Source organism: Lacerta agilis, chromosome 4 (assembly GCF_009819535.1).
Source record: "Lacerta agilis isolate rLacAgi1 chromosome 4, rLacAgi1.pri, whole genome shotgun sequence".
Lineage (NCBI taxonomy): Eukaryota > Metazoa > Chordata > Lepidosauria > Squamata > Lacertidae > Lacerta > Lacerta agilis.
In genome coordinates this window covers 40,650,410-40,675,552 of record NC_046315.1, presented here as the reverse complement: position 1 = coordinate 40,675,552, position 25,143 = coordinate 40,650,410, and the positions used below count along the sequence as shown (strand labels likewise).

The 25,143-nt window shown below is 39.7% G+C and overlaps 1 protein-coding gene across 1 annotated transcript in view; it reads left to right on the top strand.

The window, feature by feature from the left end:
* Positions 1–25,143, top strand: part of CADM2 (cell adhesion molecule 2) — a 382,977-nt gene that overhangs the window by 182,570 nt on the left and 175,264 nt on the right. The window contains 1 exon segment of the mRNA XM_033146823.1: positions 9,358–9,384. Coding sequence (XP_033002714.1) covers positions 9,358–9,384 — 27 coding nt within the window.

Sequence of the window (25,143 nt, the reverse complement as noted above, 5' to 3'; positions counted from 1 at the left end):
TGATTAGAATTGTTCAATAATCTTCTGTCTCTGGGCTTCATTCATTTCTGATTCGTTGTGCCTATTATTAAACCCAGCTGTTGATGTTTTTGAATAAACATATTTCTGAATTACTTCTACATTGTGTTCCTTTAATAACTCCACTTCTGAATTATCATGGGTTGCTCCCAATGTACTTTTAGATAATTAAAGCCTCTCTTTATGTCTATCCAAGTTATCTCTTTTATTTCCCAGAACACAAGGATGTGATTTCATTTACGTTGCTCTTGGGGTCTAAAGTTGATAATCATTTTTCAACATCTGCCCTAATCACTGTCTTCTGCTATAGATGCTACACATCCTTTTTCCCTTGACTTATTTCATTAACATTCAAATTCTCAGTCATGTGTTATCTTCCTCTTCCATGGGTTATCCCCCGCTGGATTCTTATACAGTGTGCACATTTGCTTTCAATTTGTCTTAATTTCTCCGGCACACAGTAACAATTTTCACCTTCATGACTTGTTTACAATTATCATTTGCATAAGAATGTGTCCATAACAAAGCTAAATATACTCTGAAATTTTAAAATGAATCTTTGCTAACTTAACAACAAGTACACAAAGTATTTGGCACTGTGCAACACAGAGTTTATTCAGATGATATTTCGGGTCTTCAATTCAAGAGTCATTTTCTCCCCCACTCCCTTTATCATAGGTTGGGCAGAAAAATCTAATAAGGATTACCCTGTTGGGTTGCATTCTGCTCCAGTGAAGGATACCAGTGGATCTTTAAAATGTCTGTACTGTCATCCATTATATACTTTACTATCACCTTAACTTATGGTTTGCTTTGAACTTTATTTTAATGCTACCTATTAATTGTTTAGTCAGGAGTAACTATTTCATGGCAGCAGTCAGTAGCAGCCAGTGTTGTGGGACAGAGCTACCCTTCTGACACTAGCACCACTACAGCTTGCTTAGATGGCATTGGGACAGGGTGAAAGCCATGATGGCACATCGTTTCCCCCATTTTATCATCACAGTTGTGAATTAAGGTAGGTTGGACAGAAAGGTAGTGATTAGCCCAAGGTCACAAAATATAGTTCTTGGCCAAAATGTTAATTTGAACCTGTCTTCTTGTTCAAAGTCTGAAACACTATTCACTACAACATCCTTACTTTATTTGGCATAGCTTTGAATAGCTGGTGTATTTTAAAAAAAAGTTTTTGAATGATACAGTATATTATATTACATTTGTGGATTGTGTTGTTGTTGTTGCTGCTGCTGCTGCTGCTGCTGCTGCTGCTGAATAATATACCAGGCCTTTCTTGGTGCATTTCTTCTCAAGTACTTCGCTAGATTACTTGGTAACATAGAATGCCAAGTCTATTGTCAGATTTTATTTAGTTTTATTGGTACTTCACTTCAAAATACTGTATGAGAACCAGTCTTTTACTTTTATTCAGCCTTTAATTTGACTGAATTTTAAGATATCTTTGCAGTTGAGCCTGACTGGAAAATTATGTAACTCATTTGAATAAGCAAATTGACATAAAAAAGAGCTACATTTATGACTTACAGTGGCTTTCAGTCTGCACACTAAGGCTTTCAAAGGGAATAGGCTACTTGGATTGGCATCTCCAGTCTCATGAATTATTTAGTTAGCATTGCATAAGCATCTATTTGAAAGAGTGGATGGTGAGGTTTTGAGGATGAAAATTACGTTGTACTTTCATGTTTGTGTTGCCTAACACTATTTAGGCCACGTCTTCCTATGAAGACTTGTCTCTCCTCTAAGGGCTTCTGTTAAACATACATGCATTTAATAAAAAGGGACTTGCTTGTTCAGTGCCCCCCCCCCCCAGTTTTTGGCTTGCTTCCTACAAAAGGAACAGAACCGCATATTTATATACACTCCCAATGCAAAACATGGGTATGGCGAGCATGTTGGTATAATTTAATGTACTACCCCAAGATAGCAACAATTGCATCTGGTTAAATACCACAGAGCATATGTTCACAGCTGCAGATTGCTGCAAATAGCTGTATTTTGGCCTCACTCCCACATTCACGTTTCTCCTTGAATTTTGCCCTTTATATATTATTATTACTTTCAAATCACATTCTGTGTCTGATATACAAGCAACAGGATGGCATTTTAGAATGATACTTCTGTCTAAAATAATGAGCTAAGTTAAATAGCACCTATTAATATTTCCATTGTGTGTTCTTTTGTAATGGAGTTTGATGTTTCTGTGTGGTTTAGTTTACTTCAAATCATTTTCATGGTTAGAAGAATGGGGAAATGCCACATCCTGTCAGAGTTGCCAAGAAACAAGTTAGAGCTGTCAACAGTAATTCATTCATCTGCATTTTTAAGCAAGTCTTCAGAGTTTCTCTCCACCCTTAAATGAATAGCTGCTGTTGTGCTGTGGGAGAGCTGATTCAGTCCTCTATTGTGAATGCCATACAGGAATAGAGAAAATAACATTTACACAGGGAGTTTAATACATTATGAAGGTTTTGACTATGCAGTGAATGTCTTGCTGTATAACTAGAAATGATTTAGCTTTTAAAAATGAAATCACTACTACTATAGAAGATGGATTTCAATTAAATATATATATATATATATTTCCCAAAACATGACTCCCTTTGCAGTCATGGAACCTCCGACATACACAGACTTTGTGTGCATTGAAGGACTCCCATATTCACTACACAGCCAACTCTGTATAACTCAATTATTTCAAATCACGTGCAACTTTCTTTGGGGGGAAAGAAAAGGAAAGCAGTCAAGTGAGTTAAAAACAACAACAGTCTAGTGAATTAGAAAGTGAACCAAGGCCTGCTTTTGTATTCTAAAGATAAACGGCAAAACATTGCAAATAGAACTAGTGCACTTGGCAGTGAGACCAACTTAAAGTAAATCAAAAACTGACAAAAAGATTGTGGAATACAATTCTAATTGCTTTGCGGGGGGAGGGGGTGATCTGATAAATTGGAATAAGGCTATATGAAAATTCAGAGGAAGGTTGGAGGGAAATGTAAAGTGAAAGCATTGTGTTGCATAAAATAAAATACACTGTAAAATGTCTGAAAACAGCCATGCATGCCTACTCAGTAGTATATCCAATTGCATTTAATGGGCTTGCACTCCAGATAAGTGGGAACCAGATAGCAGCTTTGAGGATGTGGAAAGTCTGCTTGGACGAGTTAAACCAACCACCTGTCTCCTTGATCCTTCCCCTTCCTGGCTCATAAAAGCGAGCTGGGAAGGGCTTGGCAATGGGCTCTGTGGGGTGGTGAATGCTTCTCTCTCTAAGGGAGACTTCCCAGACCCACTGGAATAGGTGGTTATTAAACCGCTTCTTAAAAAATCATCTTTGGACCCGGCCAATATAGCCAACAATTGCCCAGTCTCAAATCTTCCATTCTTGGGCAAGGTGATTTAGTGGGTGGTCACTGAACAACTCCAAGTACGCCTGGAGGATGTAGACCATTTGGATCCCTTCCAAGCAGGATTCAGGCCTCATCATGGGACTGAAACTGCCTTGGTTGCACTGGTCAATGATTTCTAGTAGACTAGGGACAAAGGTGAAAGCTGTTTCCTAGTTCTGCTGGATCTCTCAGGGGCCTTTGATACCATTGACCAGGACATCCTTCTGGACTGCCTAGAGAAGTTGGGAGCTGGGGGCACTGTTATACAGTGGTTTGACTCCTTCCTCCTGGGCAATGTCCAGAAAGTGATGTTGGGGAATGAGTGTTCGGACCCCTGGGCTCTTACTTGTGGGGTGCCTCAGGGCTCTGTCCTCTTCCCCATGCTTTTTAATATGAAGCCGCTGGGAAAGATAATTGGGGTTTGGGCTGGGCATTCATCAGTTTGCAGACGATACTCAGCTCAACCTCTTCTTCAAATCAGAACTAGTGAGGGTGGTGAAGGTCCTGTGTGAGTATCTGGGTGTCATAGTATATGAGTGATATACTAATTAAAGCAATGTCTTAAAACAGTACTGTTACACAGCCACTGTACACTGTTGCAAAATGTTAAAATTCAAAGTTAAAAGTTAGTGACATTGGTGGTGATGGAATTGCTGCCATGTTTGACTGGATAACTAAATCAGGAAAACAGCATAATTATGTACATTTCTACTCAAAAATAAGCTCAGCTGAGTTCAATGACGCTTGCTCCCAGGTAATACTGGGAGGTATGAGTAGAATAATTCCAATGTTAAATGCAATTTGTCAGGACAGAACAAAGTAATTCTGCTTATTCATATATATTCATGAGTCGATATGCAAGTCTGAATAATGTGGTGCATGTTTGCAGCCTTAAAGGGATTGCCTGACACTGAGATTGCAATATTTTTTTAGTGATGGACCTCAGGTTCATCACTAAAATAAATAAGATTTCTTATTTATAGATATTTCCCATTGATAACATTTAAATGTGTTTCAAGCATTTTATCATTATATTTGTTATGATGAGTAAGATAAATGGGTTGTGTACTGCCCTAAAATCTGAATCAAATGAAGATACCTAAATGTTTAAAATAAACAAATAAATTCTAAACAGTTTAAAAATACCGAAAACCTGTTTATGAAAGATATATATTTCCTCTGACATGCATTGCTATCTAGCCACTTAAAGTTATCGTTCTCTCTTGGGTAGTCCAACAAATTCAGATAGTCTCCTTTAAATAAGTCATAGAATCTTAGAGTTGGAAGGCACTCCAAGGGTCATCTATTCCAACTCCCTGCAATGCAGGAATCTCAACTAAAGCATCCATGGCAGATGGCCATCCAAGACATACAAGCCATGCTAGCAATTAATTAATTAATTAATTGCATGTGTATCTCAACTTTTCTCAAAGGATTTCAAGGTGGCACACATGCTACCTCCCCTGTGAGTTAATTAGGCTCAGATATAGTGACTCGCCCAAGATCACCCAATGAGCTTCATTGCTGAATGGGGATTTTAACCCTCGTATCACAGGTCCTAGTCCACCATTCTAGCCACTAAAAGGTAAAGGTAGCCTTGACCATTAGGTCCAGTTGCGGACGACTCTGGGGTTGCACGCTCATCTCGCTCTATACCCCAAGGGAGCCGGCGTTTGTCTGCAGACAGCGTCAGCATGACTAAGCCACCTCTGGCGAACCAGAGCAGTGCACGGAAATACCGTTTACCTTCTCGCCGGAGTGGTACCTATTTATCTACTTGCACTTTGATGTGCTTTCAAACTGCTAGGTGGGCAGGAGCTGGGACCGAACAACGGGAGCTTACCCCGTCACGGGGATTCAAACTGCCAACCTTCTGATCAGCAAGCCCTAGTCTCTGTGGTTTAGACCACAGTGCCACCCAAGTCCCCATCCATTCTAACCACTACACTGCAGTAAAAGCTTGCACATTGCAATGGCTATAAGAGCACAACATTATAAATAAATATGGATGAGAATATGAGCTTCAAGAGAGAAAAAAATGAAAATAAACTCCTATTTTGAGACTCCTTTAGTCATCCTCACAAGTATGGCAGTTTTCTACACAAATACAGCATAATTCTAGTTTTTATATATATTGGAAGACATAAGGGTGGAGATATATTTGAAGAGTATTCAAAATTTAGCATCCTCCAGTCATCAAATGTGTTATACAGCAAGAAATTTCTTCTGCCTCCCATCTAATTAATATATTAGTAATTCGTACTAATTTCAGTAACAGTGATTCATAAAATGAAATTGCATCTAAGTATGGCAACCATTCAAATACACCTGTACACCTATGACATAAACCTGACAATTTCATTATTTCATATTTACAAAACTGTAATGGATACCATAACATCTGCACACAGCAGAAAAAGATCACTGCACAAACAGGATTCTAAGAAGGCTAATGGGAAACATATTTTTTTTTTCTTTTTTAACAGTGGAAAAAAAGGTTTATAAATGTTTATAGTGAAAATGTCTCCTTGTTTACACATCATATGGGTGGAGCCCTGATGTAAATCAGCAATTTCTGCAGCAAAAACATTTTTAATTACCATTTCTAGCTAATTAGATTGCTCTATGAATTTTGACAGTTGAATTGCAGTTTGACCAGCCCATCAATTGAAACATTTGCAAGTATTGAACATGACATTTATATGGCAGAGATGACAGTAATGTTCATTTAGACTGAATATGCAGAGAATTATAATTGGGCTAACAAGCCTTGTTACCTGGCCTAATTCCAGTTACATTTGCAATCTTTCTTTTGTGTTTCCTTTATTCATTGACAATGTCCGACATTCAGGTCAAGCGTTTCCAAAGCTTTATATTTTATCCTCTTTTTTTGGACACAAACATATACTCTGCATGTCATGACACAATTCACCAAGCATGACATTAAGTTGACATTATCATAATATGGCAAAATCCTATGCTGAATGTGCATTCAGGTTTCACAAACAGAGGGTTGTACTAAAGCACCATCCTGGCACTTGCAAGGGTTTACCTAGAAGCAAGATGTATAGTGAAGCTGCAATCCCATGCTCCTTCATCTAGAAGTCTCATTGAACTCAGTGAAGCTAACTTCTAAGTGAAGTATTATGGCATGAAAGGTTTGCAATCAAATAGCTCTGAAAGGGTCTTCTGTTGCTGCAGTGTTCATATTTTAGTAGTATTTCAATACTAAAACACAGTTTAAATATACAGTAGTACTTCTGTTTCCACCATGTTACAGGAATGTATAGCTGCACTTAGAAAGCAAGCAACTTGTAATCCTGATTTTCCTGTGGAACTACTAATACTGTGACAAAAAAATCCTGCATTTTTAAACACTGTCCATCAATTAATGAAAGTAGAAATAGCAATTAAAAATTATCAAAGGGAATTAAATATATATATATGAAATTCCACCCAAAAAATTCTCTTGAGTGGGGGTAAAAGTTTGTTTTTATGTAAATGCCTTACTTTTGTGTTGGCTGAGTGATGTTTGTGAATGCCCCTTCATTCTATATAGTCTCAGCAGTGGTGCACAGTCTTCACTCTTTCCAGGTACGAGCATTTCAGTCAAAGCTCCAGGCAATAAATAAAGTGTTGTTCAATGGAATACTTAGGCTAGCTCAAGGATTAGTGCTATCACAGGGGGATTTTTCCTGCACTTGTGCACCACAACATCCCGTAATCTGCTCGGGGGAGTTGAGGGACGCCCCAGAACAGATTTAGAGGATGTGTAGAGAAAGGAGAAGGGCAGAATCTTCAATTGTAGAAGGAGAAATACTTGCAGTTGATGGAGTGATCACCTTAGTGCTATGTTGAATACAACCCATAATGAGATAAAACCTCCCAAGGGACTTTTTCAGATCAAGAACAGTGGGCAGCCAGGAAAGCTGCAGAGTGCTACAGAAATGCTTACTGGAAAGAAAACATATACATCATACTTGGCCTGCCCACAACAATAAGATTAGCTCAAAACCCTAAATCTGCCTAATTCATGCCCTAATAATGGAGCAGAAAAAATGGAAGCCTCTTTTGAGGAGAAATAAAACATTTGAGATAGTAGAGGACAGATTTAGCACAGCATCTGCCATTAACACATAAGTGCCCTCATTAAGTGCTACTCAAAGTGGTGGTCCGTGGACTGGTGCCAGTCCACAAACCATTGGCTGCCAGTCTGTGGTGACTCTACTACACGCCAGGTTAGGTGGGATACTTCAGGCACCAAAAAGGATACCAGTCCCTAACACATTGTGGGGTGGGAATTGCTATCCAGCACATAAGATGGTTTGATAAGCTCCTTGCTTGAAACTCCTAAACTAGATTTATTTATTTCATTTAGTGCAGTGCAGTCCACATATAAGCTGGTAGAATTTAGTGAAATTGTTCCTCAAAACATCACCTGGGACTACTGTACAGAAAAGAGCATGCTTGTAACCATCGGTTGAATCCATGCAGTGGCGGACCTTGGGGTCTCAAATTTCAGTGATGCCCTATATTCCACCAGTCACTGGTACTGGAATACAAGAAAGAGAAGTCTGTTACGTCCTCATTGATCATGCAGTTCTATGTAATGAGAGCTTCATACATTACTGACATAAGTTATGACCACACCACAGATACTATAAGCACTTTTTCTAGTGAATACTATGTTACTCATTATACAAAATAAATGCAATTCCTTGACCAAAGTGATAAGCCATAAGTTGGCTGCAGCATTCAGCCCCATTGGTACATGTGAGAGAGTTGTTTTAGAGAATTTAAAAGAACTACTATTTTATTTTATTTCCCTTTTCCCATAATGTCTGTGTATATGACTTGTGTCGCCCACCTTTCCAGAAAAAAGCTCATTAGTCAAACCTACCATAGCTAACTCCTAAATAAAAACAATTTATGACATAAATCACCACCAAAAATAATCTTATTTAAAATATGGATGGGTTTTAGGGTTTCTTGTCCTCTGACATGCATTGTGCTTGCATTTGTACCAGATCATATGGCAAACATGGCGGATCAGATTCAACTTGAGGGAAGCAATATAGCTGAAAGTGTCTATGTTCTTTTTCAACACTTTGTAAACTAAAAGACTTGAATAACTATGATTTGAAGAATGAAAGGTTATAATACTTTATGGATGTCAGCAGGTGGTCTCATAAATCCTACCCAAATACTGTTCTGCAGAGGTATTACTAGGTACTTAAAGAACTAGTGGGACAGGCCTATTACAGAAATTTGGAAAATTAAGATAGTGGGTGGCTGAAGTCTTTCCAGCACTGCATTTTGCAATGTGCCCAGGCACTCTAGGAACAAAGGATTTCTTCTTTTTTTGATACCCTTTTAAAAATATGGAGGAGAAGAAAATCTAGGGCCCAGTTCAAATAACCTGGAACCTGGACCATTGGGCAAGTTCCTAACCAATTTCCTGGTGTTCTATCATGTTTGAAACCTTACCATAATATGGACACTTTATTATTATTATTCTTAATAATTAAATGAAAGGGAGAAAACATTTGTTAAAGGAACCAGTTGATTCTGATCAATATAAAAGTTTGTTTGATGTACTACAGATCTTTCCATCCTTATATTTATATTTATTTTTGTTTTACAAATTGTTTTGACAGTATAATTTGTGGCTAATAGTAAATGCCTCTCCCATTATCTATTTTCAAACAACTGGCGTCGACAAGCATTTCAAAATACTGAATCTGTTTGTCTTGGAAGGGTGTAGGTCAGGAAAAATCATACGAGCTGATCTAAATAACTAGGCCAGATACAGGTACTTGAATTTGGGTTTTGTTACGCTCGACTCAGTGGTGAAACTTTCTTTGTATTCTCAGTCAGAGCTTCTGACTAACCTATCTGTTCTCTTCTCCTCTTGCAATCTTTTCCTTGGTCCCAGTGGCTGCAACAAAGAGCAAAGCTAAAGGTGAGTTTTCACTTTCATTATTGATTTACGCTGCATGGCTTTGCAGTACACATCCCACTGTGATTGCAATTAATTATGCAGATTAGATAGATCTGCATATATTTATTGAATTTGCATGCTTTGCTTGCAAAACTGAAGATGGGTATTTTTCATCATTTTGAAATTGAGCTATATAATTATTCACTGTGTCTTTATCTCAAATTAATTCAAAGTTCTCGTGAATTTCTGAACGACAAATCCTATCTCAAAATATAAAACTTCTTCTGTTTGTAAGAGATTGCTGCCAAGTTAGAATAATTAGATTGCAAAAAGAGCCCCAGTTCATGGTATCTATCAAATTTGTATTATCATGCAGTTTCTGAGCTGTTCAGTTTTTAACATCAATCAGACAGGACTGCACTGTTTGCTGAAGGCTTATTATTTTTTTTAAAAAAAAATCAAATAAATCTGGATATCATCTGCATAAAAATGACACTGTGGATAATAATGGGGGGGATATGAAAGCCAGTAAAATTGTAGAAAGGATTGAAAAGTGTGTACCTAACACAAAAACTATGCCAAGCACCATTATTTCCAAGAATAATAAGAAACAATCTTATAATATAATTCACTTGTAGTAGTGAGAATTTTCCATAAACAAAGCTTGTATCAGCCTGAGGGGGCGGGGAAGGATAAAAGGAAGGGAGTCTCCACAAAGGAGTGAGGGAGAGGTGTGTTTTTTGGTAATAAAGTGGATTCTCCCTTGATCAGACATGCCAGCAGCCCATTTATGTGGCTAAAATGGTATTCTTGCACTACATCCAGATATTCAGTGACATCAGATGGGGGCAGGCCCTCCCTGCATACAAGCCTCAAATTGGGGTGGCATTATGAGGTTTCACTAACAGATCTGCAGGAAACTGGCAAACAAGCTTAGGGGAAAATATTATGTTTCCTAACTTTGCAGAGTTTTTATTCAAGAAATTAAGACTTTAATCCTGTACACACTTCTGAGTAGACATGTATAGTATTGTGCTGTTAATGTAGATTCAGTGAAATCAATAGAGCATTAAATTGCTTGTTAATCATTACTAAAAGATCCAGCAAGCAAACTATGAACCTCACTAATTGACTAATGCAGGTGAAAAGATTTAATATAGGTACCTGCACTTCTCAACATTCATTATTGCTAACATTTCCCACATGGGCTGCAGTTTATACTCCATTACATAATTCTGAATGGAGAAACAAACCAGGGCTTTTTACAGTGTTAATGATTTAAAAATAAAATTAAAAAATCCTTCCAGTAGCACCTTAGAGACTAACTAAGTTTGTTATTGGTATGAGCTTTCGTGTGCATGCACACTTCTTCAGATACACTGAAACAGAAGTCACCAGACGCTTATATATAGTGAGAGGGTGGGGAGGAGTATTACTCAGAAGGGTGGTGGGAATGGGTGATTGGCTGATAGGTGTGGTAAACCTGTTGATGTCTGTTAACGACTGCAATTGGTCTTACAAGAAAAAGCATGTATAATGAGATAAGAATCCAATGTCTCTATGCAGACCAGGTCTCTCCATGGTTTTAAGTTTGGTAATAAGTTGCAATTCAGCAACTTCTCTTTCCAGTCTATTTCTGACATTCTTTTGTAATAAGACAGCTACTAATGATTTCAACAGCATAGTTATTTTCCCTTTCTAGAAATTATCAGATGGTATGCTTGGAAATGATTGTGATAGGGAGCAGTAGCTGTGTTACAAGAAACCTAGTGGAAGGGCTATAAAAGAACTGCATGTTCTTTTTTATTTCTATTGTGGCAACCTAGCACACAATTGTCTATTTCATTGTTACTTGCTCTTAGAGTTGGATGGATTTTTCTATTTCTAGACCATGTCAGTTTTGCATGTTTATTCATAAGTGTGTTCCATCCTGTTTCTATCTTGATCTGCACTTAAAAAACAACAACACTGGGTAGTAAATCATGTTTAAATAAGTATTTCATATCAGAGTTTGCAAATAAGAAATATCCCAGGCACCCATACCCATTAAACACATTGTTTTTATAGCATCACGGCTGGTTTAAGCCACTGTTGGGCAAAAATTAGCTGTTTCTTTACAAATTACTTGCTTAATTCTACATGTGTACCTGTTTTCTGACTGGAGATGTGCACCTCAGGATTTTTTTCTGTCTTTAGCCATACGGTTTTCCTTCTCCCCATTGTCAACAGTGAAAATATTCCTTAGAATGCTTGGGCAAACTTTGGTGCTGGATAGGCTAGTATGGTCCTGTTAACTGCATAAAGATTGCAGCAGGGCCTTCAGTCTCCAGGAGCTGCTTACATGATTATCCTAACGAAACTTATTCTGAACAAATTGTTCCTGGGCTGGATGGGCTGGATACTTTTTGTCCATCCCTAATGAATCAACAACTTTCATTGTCACTGGCCATATTGACTGGGTTTGATGAGAGCTGTAATCCATCTAGAGAGCATGTTACAATATATGTGTCTGAACCCACATGTGTGTCCAGTACTCTTTGTATTCATTGTCTCCATAGACACGCTTCCAAGAGGTTTAGGATCTTTTGCTAGAGTTATGGCATGCATTCCTTATGAACATGTGTTTACCCTTTATAGCCACAAATAGTTCTCATACAAAAGAAATAAAGAAATATTGGTTTATTACAAGAAATGAAAGTGACAGAATACAGTATATAAATTACTGTCTGAATAGCCCTGGGAGATTATGGTACATTCAAAACCTGGGGAGTTGAGCCTAGCATACACATGAAGTCTCTCGGAAATTTCCCCATCTTTTGCATGAGGCAGTTGTAATTTGTGAGACCATCCTCAAAGAGACTGGTTTAGGAAGCTTCATTTACCCAGTGGTAAATGCACAAATGGGATGCGAATTAATCCACAGAGCCTAGGGCTTGCCGATCAGAAGGTCGGAGGTTCAAATCCCTGCGAGAGGGTGAGCTCCCGTTGCTTAGTGTCAGCTCCTGCCCACCAAACAGTTCGAAAGCATGTCAAAGTACAAGTAGATAAATAGGTACCGCTCCGGTGGGAAGGTAAACGGCGTTAGCATGCACTGCTCTGGTTCGCCAGAAGCAGCTTAGTCATACTGGCCACATGACCCAGAAGCTGTATGCCAGCTCCCTCGGCCAATAAAGTGAGATGCACGCCGCAACCCCAGAGTCATCTGCGACTGGACCTAATGGTCAGGGGTCCCTTTACCTTTACCTTTAAATGCACAAACAGCTTGCTGTCTGAGCAAGGTACTCACTGTCCAGGTAAGCTTCATCAACAAGGTGCTTCTTTGAGCTGGCCTGTTGAGATTGGGAACTGAAGAATGCTTGCACCTGAAGTAGCATAGAAACAGCATAGAAAAATGCATTCCTACATCTTAACCATCTCGCTTATGCATCTGGCTCAATATTGTGGAGCTAGAGGCTCTCCAGGATTCCAGACAAATTCCTTTCTAGACCAACCTGGAGATTGAAACTTAAACCAATGCAAATAACATGCTCTACTACTAAGCTGTGACCCTTCCTCTAAACTTCCCAATGTTCAGCACTTTTGGAGAGAACTCTGGCATTGCAAAGGTCCCACATATTTCATTACTTGGAGGCTTCATTGAGCTTCTCTGTGTGAGATGCATTTGGAGATCACACAGCTATGTCCCTGAGGCGATAGAAAGTGCCTCTAAATTTAGTAAGTTACAGAACTTTACAGTAAAGTTACAGAACTCTTAAAGAATTGTATAACACTGCTACAAGTTATGTGCTTATCAACTCCCAAATTCACTGCCAAACTTTTGGTATACATGGAGTATGTCTGCCACCTTGTTGTCCCCCCCCCCAAAAAAAAGATGGTTGGGGGGGGGACACACAACAAGGTGGCAGACCTACTCCATGTTTACCAAAAGCATACAGCAGTAGAATGAAACAAAAGGTCATAGCAGGATACAAGAAGACTGTGGTAACAATTGCAATAACATAACCTGTAAAAAATAACCGAATAAAAAAAAATCTCGTTTAGACCCAAGTTCATAGCTCTGAATCAATAAATGCTATTAAATCTGAGGAAAATCTTAGACATCTCTTGAACTCTACAGTTTTCAGAAAACTTTTGAAATGCTTTGCTTTAGCAGCTCCCTGTGTGTCAGAGGTAGAAAATGGATTTGTCATAATGCTTGCATGAATCCTAAGTAACACTCCTCACTGCTCTTCATTCTTTTCAAGTACTTTGTAGTAGCTGTTTGCAATGATGATAAGTAAGAGAAACATTCTGAATCTTAAATGTTCCAGTTAATAAAAGTATGGAGTAAAATGTACACTCTAGTTAGGTATTTATTGTTACAGTGTCGCTATAGCAAAGGCAATCATTTATGTGGAGCTAAAAGACTACCTTGTTCCTTAGTGCCACCACTGTTGGTGCACTATTAATGTGTGATTGTGCACTCATTCTTCCATACAATGCATTAAAAATCTTGAGAAATTATTGGGGATAAGTGCTGTAGGCATGGGGAAAGGGAGGAAAGGTGTAACTTAGATGAATAGAATACAATAGGGGCTTGTGATAGACACACCAAAACATGCACCCGTATTTCAGAAGAGCAGGTCTGATAACAGTTCAGCTCATGCAACAGAAGAATGGAATGAACGTTCCCCACATCAAATGGGGGGCGTGTTTTACGTGGTCGTGATCACGGAGCAGCTCCTGGCAGTTGGACCTGGCACCACCTTTCCCAGGTTGGATACCTGTGGACTCCACCTACTCCAGCAGCCGCCCAATCCCGGCTGGGGAGGTGTTGCCGGGGGGATTGGCCAGGTAGAAGGAGGGAATATACAGGACACACAATAGAACTTGAGTCATACCTCGGAAGCAGCCGTTGGATTCAGAGCTTCCCCACCCTCCACTCCCTCAATTGACATCTACTTTGCAGGTTAACCATTTTTTTCCACAGGCACGCAGGTGCTGCTATGTCAAGGTCGCTGTTGAAGGGCCAGAAAGGACTTTCCCTGCATTGGCAGGTTTCGCCTTTCCCGTAGCAATTCGTCACAACTTTGGCGGTTGCAGGCCTTGGGCGGAATCCTTGTCATCTATAAAATGGGGGGGCATGGGGCGTTGACCCCCACCCCCATTGCGGCGGCGATAACAGGGTTCCCATTAAAGGGGTTTCAGGGGGAGGCATTGGCCATACGCCCAGAGGTCGTCACTGCCCTCCCCCTCCAGCGGTGGCGAACAGGGGGGCAGGCTATCTGCTTGAACATATGTTCTCCAGAGTTAGCCCACTCCCCACTTAGGCTGGATAACCCTAAAATTACCCAGAACCCTGGCTGGGGGGGGGGGCTGGGAAGAATAAACGCCCAATGCCTGAGCCAAAGTCTCCCTACATCTGAATATTAATAAAGTTGTGGCCAATTTAATCCCATAGAACGCTGTCACGTGTCGTTATTTCCCTCAGGGGCTGCCCGGGGTTCAGGGGACTCCGCCTGGCCACGCAAATCTTAAATAACAAGGCCAGTGTGTTACACTGTCTTTAGAATGTTTGATTAGACCTGGGTAAAGCTGCATGCTGCTAGATAGCTTTGGACGTTTAACTATCTATCAGCCTAGCCTGCCTAACAAGGTTATTGTGAAGATAAAAATGCAAGTTGGGGTAGGAAACACTGTGCCACACAAAGCTTCTAATGGTGAGATAAAAGTATTTTAAAATCAGTTTTTCAGCTGAAGTACTAGGATGATGTAAGCTTCTTGAAACTAAGCTAAGATCAGTGGGAAGCTAATTCTTGGATACAATTCTTAGGCTGGTGTTAATATTTCCCTGTCTCTATGTGAGAAAATCTTCCTGGCACAATCCCATTTACTCACAGTGACTCTGATTGATGCTAAATATACTCCATAATTTCTTATTGCTGTCCATATGCTATATCTATTTATCTACAGTATACAGCTTCCCATTGGCTTGTATTGTGCTTCTTGTATTGCCGCTGAGAATATTATAAGTTTAACACCTTTTCATTTGGCAGATATCCTTTCTCTTCATGTGTCTCGTCTAATAATCATGATTATTTCTACGTGTATCCATTCACCATTTAACAGATTGTATATCAGACGGTACGCTGAGTGATTTTACTCATTTTCAATTTAGATGTCTTTCCTTTCAACTGTGCCTATCAATTTTTGTAAAGATAGAAACTTTGCTTTTAGTGCCACCATCCAGCTGGCTTTTATAAATAATAATAATAAAGCCATGGGCACCTCATCTTTGTTCCCAGTGGTACCCCACTGACCTCTTTCAAACTTGAAAAGCTTCTTTCAACTGCTGTGCTTTTTATGCACATCACACTGGCAGTCTTAGCCTACTGGGTCCCTTTTCATCTGGTTTTCTCACCCCCTCCAACTTAAAAATTAATTATTAAAATTTGTCAGATTGGCACGCCACACTGCCAATGTAAGCAATATTATGCCTTACTTTTGTTTGGTTCAGGGTTGGCAGGCTGGCTCAGCATTTCCTGATAATTGTGCAATATTAGCTTTTCTGAATAAAGCTAATAAACTATTAAAATCTTTTTAAAAATAAATACAAAGTTGAACAAAATATTCTCATAGAAATGCTAAACCTGATGGCCCCCTTCAGTCATTCCACATCACATAGAAGTGCTCCTAAGAAGACTCTAATTATTATTCCCTCCCACTACCTCCCACCCTAAGTGAGTTGTCAGAACTTTATCAAACTGCCACCACATACTGCAAAGTCATGGGTCATGATAACTACCTTTCAATCTGGTAGAGTTCCTTAGGAATCAGTCTTGGGAGACCAATATTATTCAGTATTTCATTCAGAGTTTTAGAGGAGGGAAGGGACAAGAGCAAGCCAGCTGTAAATCATACTGTGCACTCTTTGCTCTTTGTTAGCTAGTTTGCTCTTTATTAGCAAGAACAGGATCTGCACAGACTTGGTGGAGTGTCAGGTCTAATGAGCACAGGAACCTATCCCTGATAGGTCCTGCCCCATGGATCAGTTGTCTAGACTAAAGCTTCTCAACTCCCCACAGCTGTCTATGTCTCCTCCTCTCCAGGGTTTTCCCCCAAGCAATCAGAAACTCTGCCTGTGTGCCTGTCTTTGCTTCTCCTGCTTCATGTCTCTTCTGGTTTGGGCAGACCAGGGGGAAGGGAGCTTGTTTGCCACAGACTCTCCCAGCTCACTAAGCCCTTCCGACACCTCCTCTTCCCAGTTTTCTCCCTCTGACCACCCATTGTTGTGCCACCACCAATACCTGGGCTCTGAGCCTTCTTCCCTTGGTGGTTCCCCAGCTGATTCCCCAGCTGGTTCCTCCCACCATTCCTCTGCATCCAGCCACTCCATGACAGGAATATGATTTTGTCAATGAAACTTACTAAGACACCAGGTTAAAAGCTATAGCAAAGTCAAAGAAAGATTGAGAAGACATGCAGCATTCTGAGCTGAGGCGATGACAATATAATTTCAATGTATTACTTGAGTAATTTGTAATAGGATATTGAAATAGCCTCCCTTTAGTTCCAAGCACCAACAATCTCACTTCTGGAAGATTGTATGTAGTTTTGGTTGCCATAAGCTGTACTAGTTTATAATGTTACCTGGACTCAAATGTGCACAGCCAGTGCTCCTGTAGGTTCATATACATACTGCTGAGAGGTTTAGGATCTTTTGCTGGAGTTGTGATGTGCACTTGTTATGGATGTGTGTTAACCCTTAACCTAATGCCCACAAGAAGCTCCTGCACTGAGGAATAAAGAAAGCTTGGTATAGTGATATATACCCTAGGAGAGACAAGGTATATATAAATGCTGCTTCAGACAGCAAAGTTACAATCTAAGCAGGTAGCAAATTCTACAATATGTACATACAAACTATTCTAAAAGGCTGACAGAAACATAGGCATGGCTGTTTTGCCATAAACCCACACTAGAAGTGGATGGGGGGTGGGACAAAAGGAAAATATACCTATCCTTAAAGCAAAGCAGAAGTGAACTGAGTCTTGTGGAGCACTGGGGTAAGTGCTGCCCTGTTGGAGCTGGAAGCTACTGAAAAACTTGGGGTTTTAATAATGTTTTAGCTAAAGCCTTATAGAAGGGAAGGGAGGGACCTTGAGATAAGCAAATATTGTCTCTCTCTTCCCCCCCCCCCCGAGTTCCTGCCCATTTCTCATCTTGCCCATTCTAGAGAGAAAAGGACTGAAAACTGGCTGTCCTGTTTACTTAACAAAAGGGTGAAAGGCTTTGATAATGAGCTGTTATCAGAACCTGGTCATCTCTGTCTCCTTGTTGTTGTTGCTGCTGTTCAGTCATTCAGTCGTGTCCGACTCTTCGTGACCCCATGGACCAGAGCATGCCAGGCACCCCTATCTCTGTCTCCTATCTGCCTTCAAATCACCTTGCCAATTGTGTGAGTGAATCCCATTGGAGTTGAGTATCCTGTACTAGATGTGGGTGAACTCAGAATATGTCTGACTACCTTTCAGGAGGCAGGAAATTCGAGGCTCACCAAAGTACCGTATTTCCCCATGTATAAGACTAGGTTTTTTCCCTTAAAAATAATGTCAAAAATTAGGGGGAGTCTTATACTCTGGGCCATCCCCCCATTTTCTTAAGTCCCCCAAAATAGGGGAAGCCTTATACATGGGGGCATCTTATAGACGGGAAAATGCGGTATATCATGGAATGTCTCCTACTATATTAGAGTTGTGTCGATCTTATACGCATGCCATGACCTACAGAGATAAACCATATCAAAAGTTCAGATTCTCATACCCTTCTTCACAATAAAAGCTAAAATTGTTTTAGGAATTCCGAATAAGGTTTACAAGCGAGACCAAAACGTTTTGCCTTGTTTGGCTTAGATAAAGAAAGCTAAGAGATGATAAATTACACTTTGTAACTATAGCAGAAGGCTTTTACATTCAGGAAAAAGCTATTAGGTTTAAGTGTTCGAGTGGAAGTTAAGACCATACATTTTCATTCATGATTTTTTCAGTTGAAAACAGGAACAAGAGGCCTGCAGAGAAAATACCGGGTAGTTCCAGCAAATTCTAGCAAGTAGCTAAATTATACAGTGGTACCTTGGGTTAAGAACTTAATTCGTTCTGGAGATCCGTTCTTAACCTGAAACTGTTCTTAACTTGAGGTACCACTTTAGCTAATGGGGCCTCCTGCTGCTGCTGTGCCGCCGGCACACGATTTCTGTTCTCATTCTGAAGCAAAGTTCTGTAACCTGAAACATCTGTAACCCGAGGTACCAAGGCCAAAAATTCAAAGTATTCAAATATTTCTAGATAATTCAAATATTTCTAGATGAAATCCTTTTTCTTGTCATAAATATGCATGGCTCCTAAATCTACAATAACTGGAACCACAAGTTTTTCCATGCACCCCTTGCAAACCAACATCCTGAATTTAATTGTACTAGTACCTTACTAATCCTAAGAAATAGTGGAGCCAAATGAAGCCTTGCCAAGAATCTGAAATGTAAAGGGTTTCTGTTATCATTCCAGCTGCTTAGTTTCATTTCTACACACATACACAGTTCTCCTTTGGCAACGGTTCAGCCTTCATTCCCTGCCCATGTGTGATCTTCACAGGCCAATGGGCTTTCCTCCCTAATTTCTTTTTCCTTCTTGTCTCTGTCTCCCTCTCCCTCTCCCTCTCTCTCTACCCTGATGGAACTTCTTTGTTCAATGCATTAAACTTTTTGGTTTCTTCATTGATTTCTCTGGCCAGCTCTTCTGCAGTGTTAATCAGGAAACGAACCTATCCAGACAATTCTTTGGATCTGTCCTATCCAAGTTGTCAAGTTGTGTGCATGAGGATATTTTGGGGTCCCCATCTTAATCCCCCCCACACACATTGTTTTGTAGTTCTGCATACTGCAGGGTTTCTGAAGTCTTTTGGTACCTTTTTATTATGCGTTAGTGGTGAAGTTTTAGATGCATTAGCAAAAGGGAAGGCTTTACTCGGTATTACATTCAAATTTATTAATAGTCCACAGGTCTCCACATTATGAAAATAAATATTTGAGTCCATACACATATGTGAGGGGGAAAGAAACTAAAAAATATATAGGAAAGCCCATTAGACAAAAAATATATATCAATATGTAGTTGCTTATAGCTTTACAGTTGCTTTGCAGCTTGGAATACAAACTAGTGAAGTGCTGAAATGAGTCATCCAAATTCTCTAAAGTTGTTCTCCTGCGTGAAAAAGCATCAGTTTGTTTGTCTCATTCTCAGGGAACTTAAGAATTTCTTTAGAACTTTGGTGGGCGTGATGTTGAGCTTACCTGAACACTGTGAGCAGGCCATGGGGTGCTGTGTGTTTTTCTTCCTTCCCATTAAATGTTTCTCCTGTGTTCTGCAACCTCCCTGATTGCCTGTGCTTCCTGATCTGAAAACGCTTCACGGGAGGTATTCTACTGAGCTTTAGTTGAAGCACAGGAAGCAAAGAGACTGTCTACAGAGCTCCTGTGCACTGATTCCTTTAATAAAATAAAGATATTGCAGCTGCCAGGCACTTATTAGGCAGCTTTCCCATACCTACATGAAAACCTAGTTCAAATTGCCATGGGACTTTCAGGAAACTTGAGCACCCAGGAAGGCAGTAGACTACAGAACACCAATAGATTATTTATGGAATGAAATAAAGGAAATACATGAAATAAATGAGAATGAAATAAAAGAAACCACCTTGAAACAAAGTCAAGTGCATTTTTTTTTTTGCACCCCACCAATGTGAATTTCACTGATATTTTCTTTATTTGATAATTTTAATGCATTTTTTCCTCTTTAATTGATGCATGTTGGTTGAGAAAAATGTGTCAGGTTTTTTGGGCACAACACTAATACAAACTTTGCAACTGATTCAGTTACTTCTGATTGGGTCTCAATGACGAGGTAAGCCATATATGCTATAAAAGTTATCCTGGGATAGGAACGATATAAGACACAAGTAAGTTGCTTTCTGTACTTTGCCACCGGCATGATTGCTGGAATGTCCATATCAGAGGTAGCTAATGTGGTGCCTTCCAGATGTCGTCAGGCTATAACTTCCATCTTCCCTGGCCATCTGGAGGGCAGCACGTTGGCTACCCTTGAAGTACAGGGAGCAAAAATCATGTTATAGCATTTCAGTAATGTGCAGAGACTGAGAGATGCAGAAGACTAAAGTTAAAAGCAAGTATGCATGCCACTCGGCTCTTGTAATCTTGTCCATACACCCCCTCCCCACTAAGATTTTTCCAAAATACTTTCCTATCCAGCCAAAGTCACAGAAAGACCTTGGTGATGGTCTTTCACACAAACACACACTCCACAAACCCAAGTAAGCAAGACTACACAATACAGACAGTTATACATTCATAGTAACATAATATCAACATAAATTTATAATATCCCTGCCTATTGATATCAAGCAGACACCTTAACTAGACTCTTTTCGGCACCTGCTAAAAATATTATTGTTTAGACAAGCCTACCCATATGCTCAGAAAGTTTAGGAATTTTTTATCTACTTTAGTATTTTAACTTCTGTATGTTTTAAAGTATTGTTGTATTTCCCTTCCCCCTTGATTTTATTGTTTTAACATTATGTAAACTCCTTTCAAGTTATGCATAAATTTTATGAAATAAATAAACAAACTGGCGAGCAACTGTCTTCAAATTAAAGTTTCCTGAAGCTGCACTTCTGTGACTATAAATTTAAATAGAAACATGAGGAAGCCTGCTAAAAATGGACAAATATAGGTCTTGTATGTGATACCATTAGTGTCTCTCTTCCCCTGCCACCTGTGCCCCCCATGTTGTCACTTTCCATGCACACTCAAAGATTAGGAAATTTGATAAACTGCAGGTTATTTAGTTATTCTACTCCACATTTTAGGTCAAGCCCTCATAAGGCATTGTATGAAAAATAAAATAAACTTTCATATCTAGCTATCTAGCTCTCTAGCTATATAGCTATCTATCATCTATCATCACAGGAAGATCAGGCTTAAAATGGAAGGAAAGAGATTCCCCGTTCTTACTTTCAGAGCAGACTTGAGTAGCATTCAAGAGCTCCCTGCAGCAAGCTCGCTGGTGCACCTGACTGCTTGGCCCAATGCCAAGAAGGATCACCCCCTCCTAATTGGGTAGGAGGAGCAATTAGAAAATTCATTAGACAGATGATGCAATATGATGCTCGTGAGCATGAAACCCTTTAAAAAAGTGGGGGGGGACTTCTGTGACATTTGCATTCCCTGCAAATGATAAATGTTGGGTTGAAATGGAAAAAATCACAGGCATAGGCAAACTCCGGCCCTCCAGATGTCTGGGACTACAATTCCCACCATCCCTAGCTAGCAGGACCAGTGGTCGGGTGATGGGAATTGTAGTCCCAAACATCTGGAGGGCCGGAGTTTGCCTATGCCTGCACTAAGGTGTTGCCTGCCTTGATTCAGCTTGTGAATGCATAGTGAAGTGTCACCTCCACAGAGGCCTGTTCTGGAGGCATTTATTTGTAGGAGTCAATGAGTTTCCATGGGTCACCTTGGTCATGTTTCCTTGGTCACAGGTCATTTGCCAAAAAAAAAAAATTCTTCACAGTTTCCACTAAGCGTTACTTTAAGTTTGACACTTGCCCATGAAGCATTTGCTCTTTATATACATTGCCACAAATGGAAAAAAATTTTAAGGGAAAAAAGTTACCTAAGTTACAGATAAATTCCTGAGGTTGCAAAACTGTTACACATTAAAACACAATTAAAAGAAAGCATTTAAACTACCTGCAGCATACTTCTGCATTATTTTTGTTGAGAAGATCAAGCAGTTAACAAACAAACAGTTTGATGTTAATTAGAGTTAAATGCTATTAGCTCAAACACAAAAATATGTTTAAAAGCATACAAATGTTATATTGGCCCCTATGGAATTACACTGCTACTTTCCCTCCTTCTGCTCTGTAACTTTCCAAGGGAGAAAACAATAGAGTCATGTAGCACTATTGTGGTGGGCCTCAGATGCTTGATGAGTGCCTAGGGAAGACCTCAAGGGCACCACTGCGCTCACGGGCATCACGTTGGAGGCCCCTGGTGTATCTGACCAATCAGGGCTAGCAATTTGAATTGAGCTAAGAAATGAGCAGGTAACCAATTTAGTGGGGCCCCAGTTGGATTTGGGTGGCTGATCATTGCAGCAGCTGAAGTTTCCACCTGTCTTCAAAGGCAGCACTACACTGAGAGCATTGCAGTAATCTAGTCTACATTTTGTACTTCTTTAGGCTCTAGAAATTGATAAATGTGTCTTCTTTCTTCTTAAAATAATCAAAATATTTTATAGTGTCTCTACTTCTTCCTAATCTCCTTGTTATTGCAAAGAGAACTGAACATTTTTTAATCATTTGTCTCCTGTGTTGGCATTGAAACTGTTGCTGCCTTTTGAGACAGCCATGCCTCTGTGTTTGAATGAACCTTATTTTTCATATTTGATCCCCTATTGAAAAAAGAATTGAATGGCAAGAGACTAAGAAGTGTAGGAAATTACAAATGATGAGATTAAAGAAAGAAAGTTGTTTGTAGCTGGAAAAGCACATGCAGCCAAGATGTCAGGAATATACAGGCTCCTCAGCAGAAAAGGAATAAATGAAAGGCATATTGTTGCTAGATTACAAGTGTGTGGGTGTATGGGAAGAGTTGGAATATAAAAAGAAGCTTGAAAGGAGCAATAATTAGCCATAAACTACTGAGTCTATAGATCTAGCTGTCACTCTAAGCATCTTGGCAAAATGGATCCCCCTGCCCCGCATTGTGACACGTGTGTCTTAACATGAAAGACAGAGTTTAAAGAAAAGGGTATTTCTATGGAACAAGTACAATGGCTTAGCTTCATTGGTTGGAAGACTCACTTTAGCTGAATGTGCAGGAACAAAAGGACATAAAATATGTCCTTTGGTATTTAAAGTGTGGGTTCAGAAGGTGGAAAATTCTTTTGAAAATCAACCAAAAACATAGCCTTTTCAAACTTTTAAGGTATTTAATGGATGGCTGAATTCCAATTCTTTTCTTTTAAAAACATTATGTAACTGTATTACAATAGGAACAGACCACTGTTTTACACAAATGGTGAAAGTTCCAATGTTCTTGGGCACCAACTCCCATCATATCCAGCTAGCCTAGCATGGTCAAAACTTAGACTACAATTCCTATCCTCTCTAACAACATCTGGCAGGCCACAGGTTTCCCACCCCTGTTTTAGAGTCTGCTTCCTGGATAACACATGACAGATTTCTATGCAATGTGCAGCACAATTATGAGCCCAAAACAAAGTGTGTTGTTCTTTTTTCACATTGGTTTGCTGGTATGGTTATGCTGTTCCTGAAACTTTGAGGTGGGGGCACAGATGGTTCATACAAACAGTTTGGTATATGATAAAAAGACATCCCCCAATAAAGGGAAAAAATAGTAATAGGAAGCTGCCTTATACTGAATCAGACCCACTGGTTTATCAGTCTCAGTATTGTCTGTACTGACTTGAAGTTCAAAGTTTCAGAGTCTCTTCCAGCTCTACCTTCTGTATGCAGGGCAGATTCCCTACCACTGAGCTAGAGCCCTTTCCTCATTGGCTTAGGAAAAAAAAACCTAGCTATCTCCCCCTTTCCCTCCCAAAGAAAACCCAGGAAGCTGCTTGACTTAATATAAGACAAATCAGATTGTATCACCTGCTTGGATTTGTAATTGAAGAACCCACATGAGTTGGTAGCATAGTGTTTGTCTTGTCTTGGATGTGAGCATTACAAGTCACTAAGTTTCCTGTCCTGGGGTATAGGGGTGCAATTATGAAGCTCAGCAACCTACCTAGCTTGGAGTCTGCATGGTTTGTGCTCTCAGAGGTAAGCACACTGACAATATTAAGAATAGCTTCTAAAAGGAGGGGAATGGGATCCTGCCTATATGCTTGTGCGTAAATTATAGAACTCTACCTCTTCTTAGTGGATGTGGCTAATAATTCAAAGGAAGGCACTATCAATAAGTATAAAACCTCAGGTAGCAAAGGGTCGAGAAAAGTGCTGCTTACCTACTGTGTTATGTGTATTTTCTTCATACAAGGCTTGAAAAAGAGGTATGTTTCTAGCTGTGCTTTATAATAGTGGGGTTATGCAAAATTCCAGATATAAAGGAAGGCTATTATTATTATTAAAATTAAATTTGTATACTGCCCTCCATCTGGAGATCTCAGGTCAGTACATAACACAAAAAGTCAAGGTAAAAAAGACACAAAATACATAATAAAAACAAAAGCAGAACAAACCAATAAACTCCATCCCCTCCCCTAAAACATTTAAAAGGGATATAATCGGCCATATGCCTGTTTGAAGAGGAACATTTTGCCTGGTGCCTAAAGATGTATAATGAAAGTGTCAGGTGAACCTCCCTGGTGAGAGCATTCCACAAATGGGGAGCCACTGCAGAAAAGGCCCGTCCTCATGTTGCCACACTCTGGACATTTTGTGGGGGAGGCACATGAAGAGTTCATATGGACAGAGGTGGTCCTTGAGGTATTGCGATCCTGAGCTGTTTAAGGCTTCATAGGCCACAACCAGCACTTAAAATTGGGCCTGGAAACTAATTGGCAGCTAGTGCAGTCGGACCAGAATCAGTGTAATATGCTCAAACTATTTTGCTCTGGTGAGCAACCTGGCTGCCAAATTCTGCACCAGCTGAAGTTTCCGAAGTGACTTATTCCATTTTGATGTAGGTGAAGA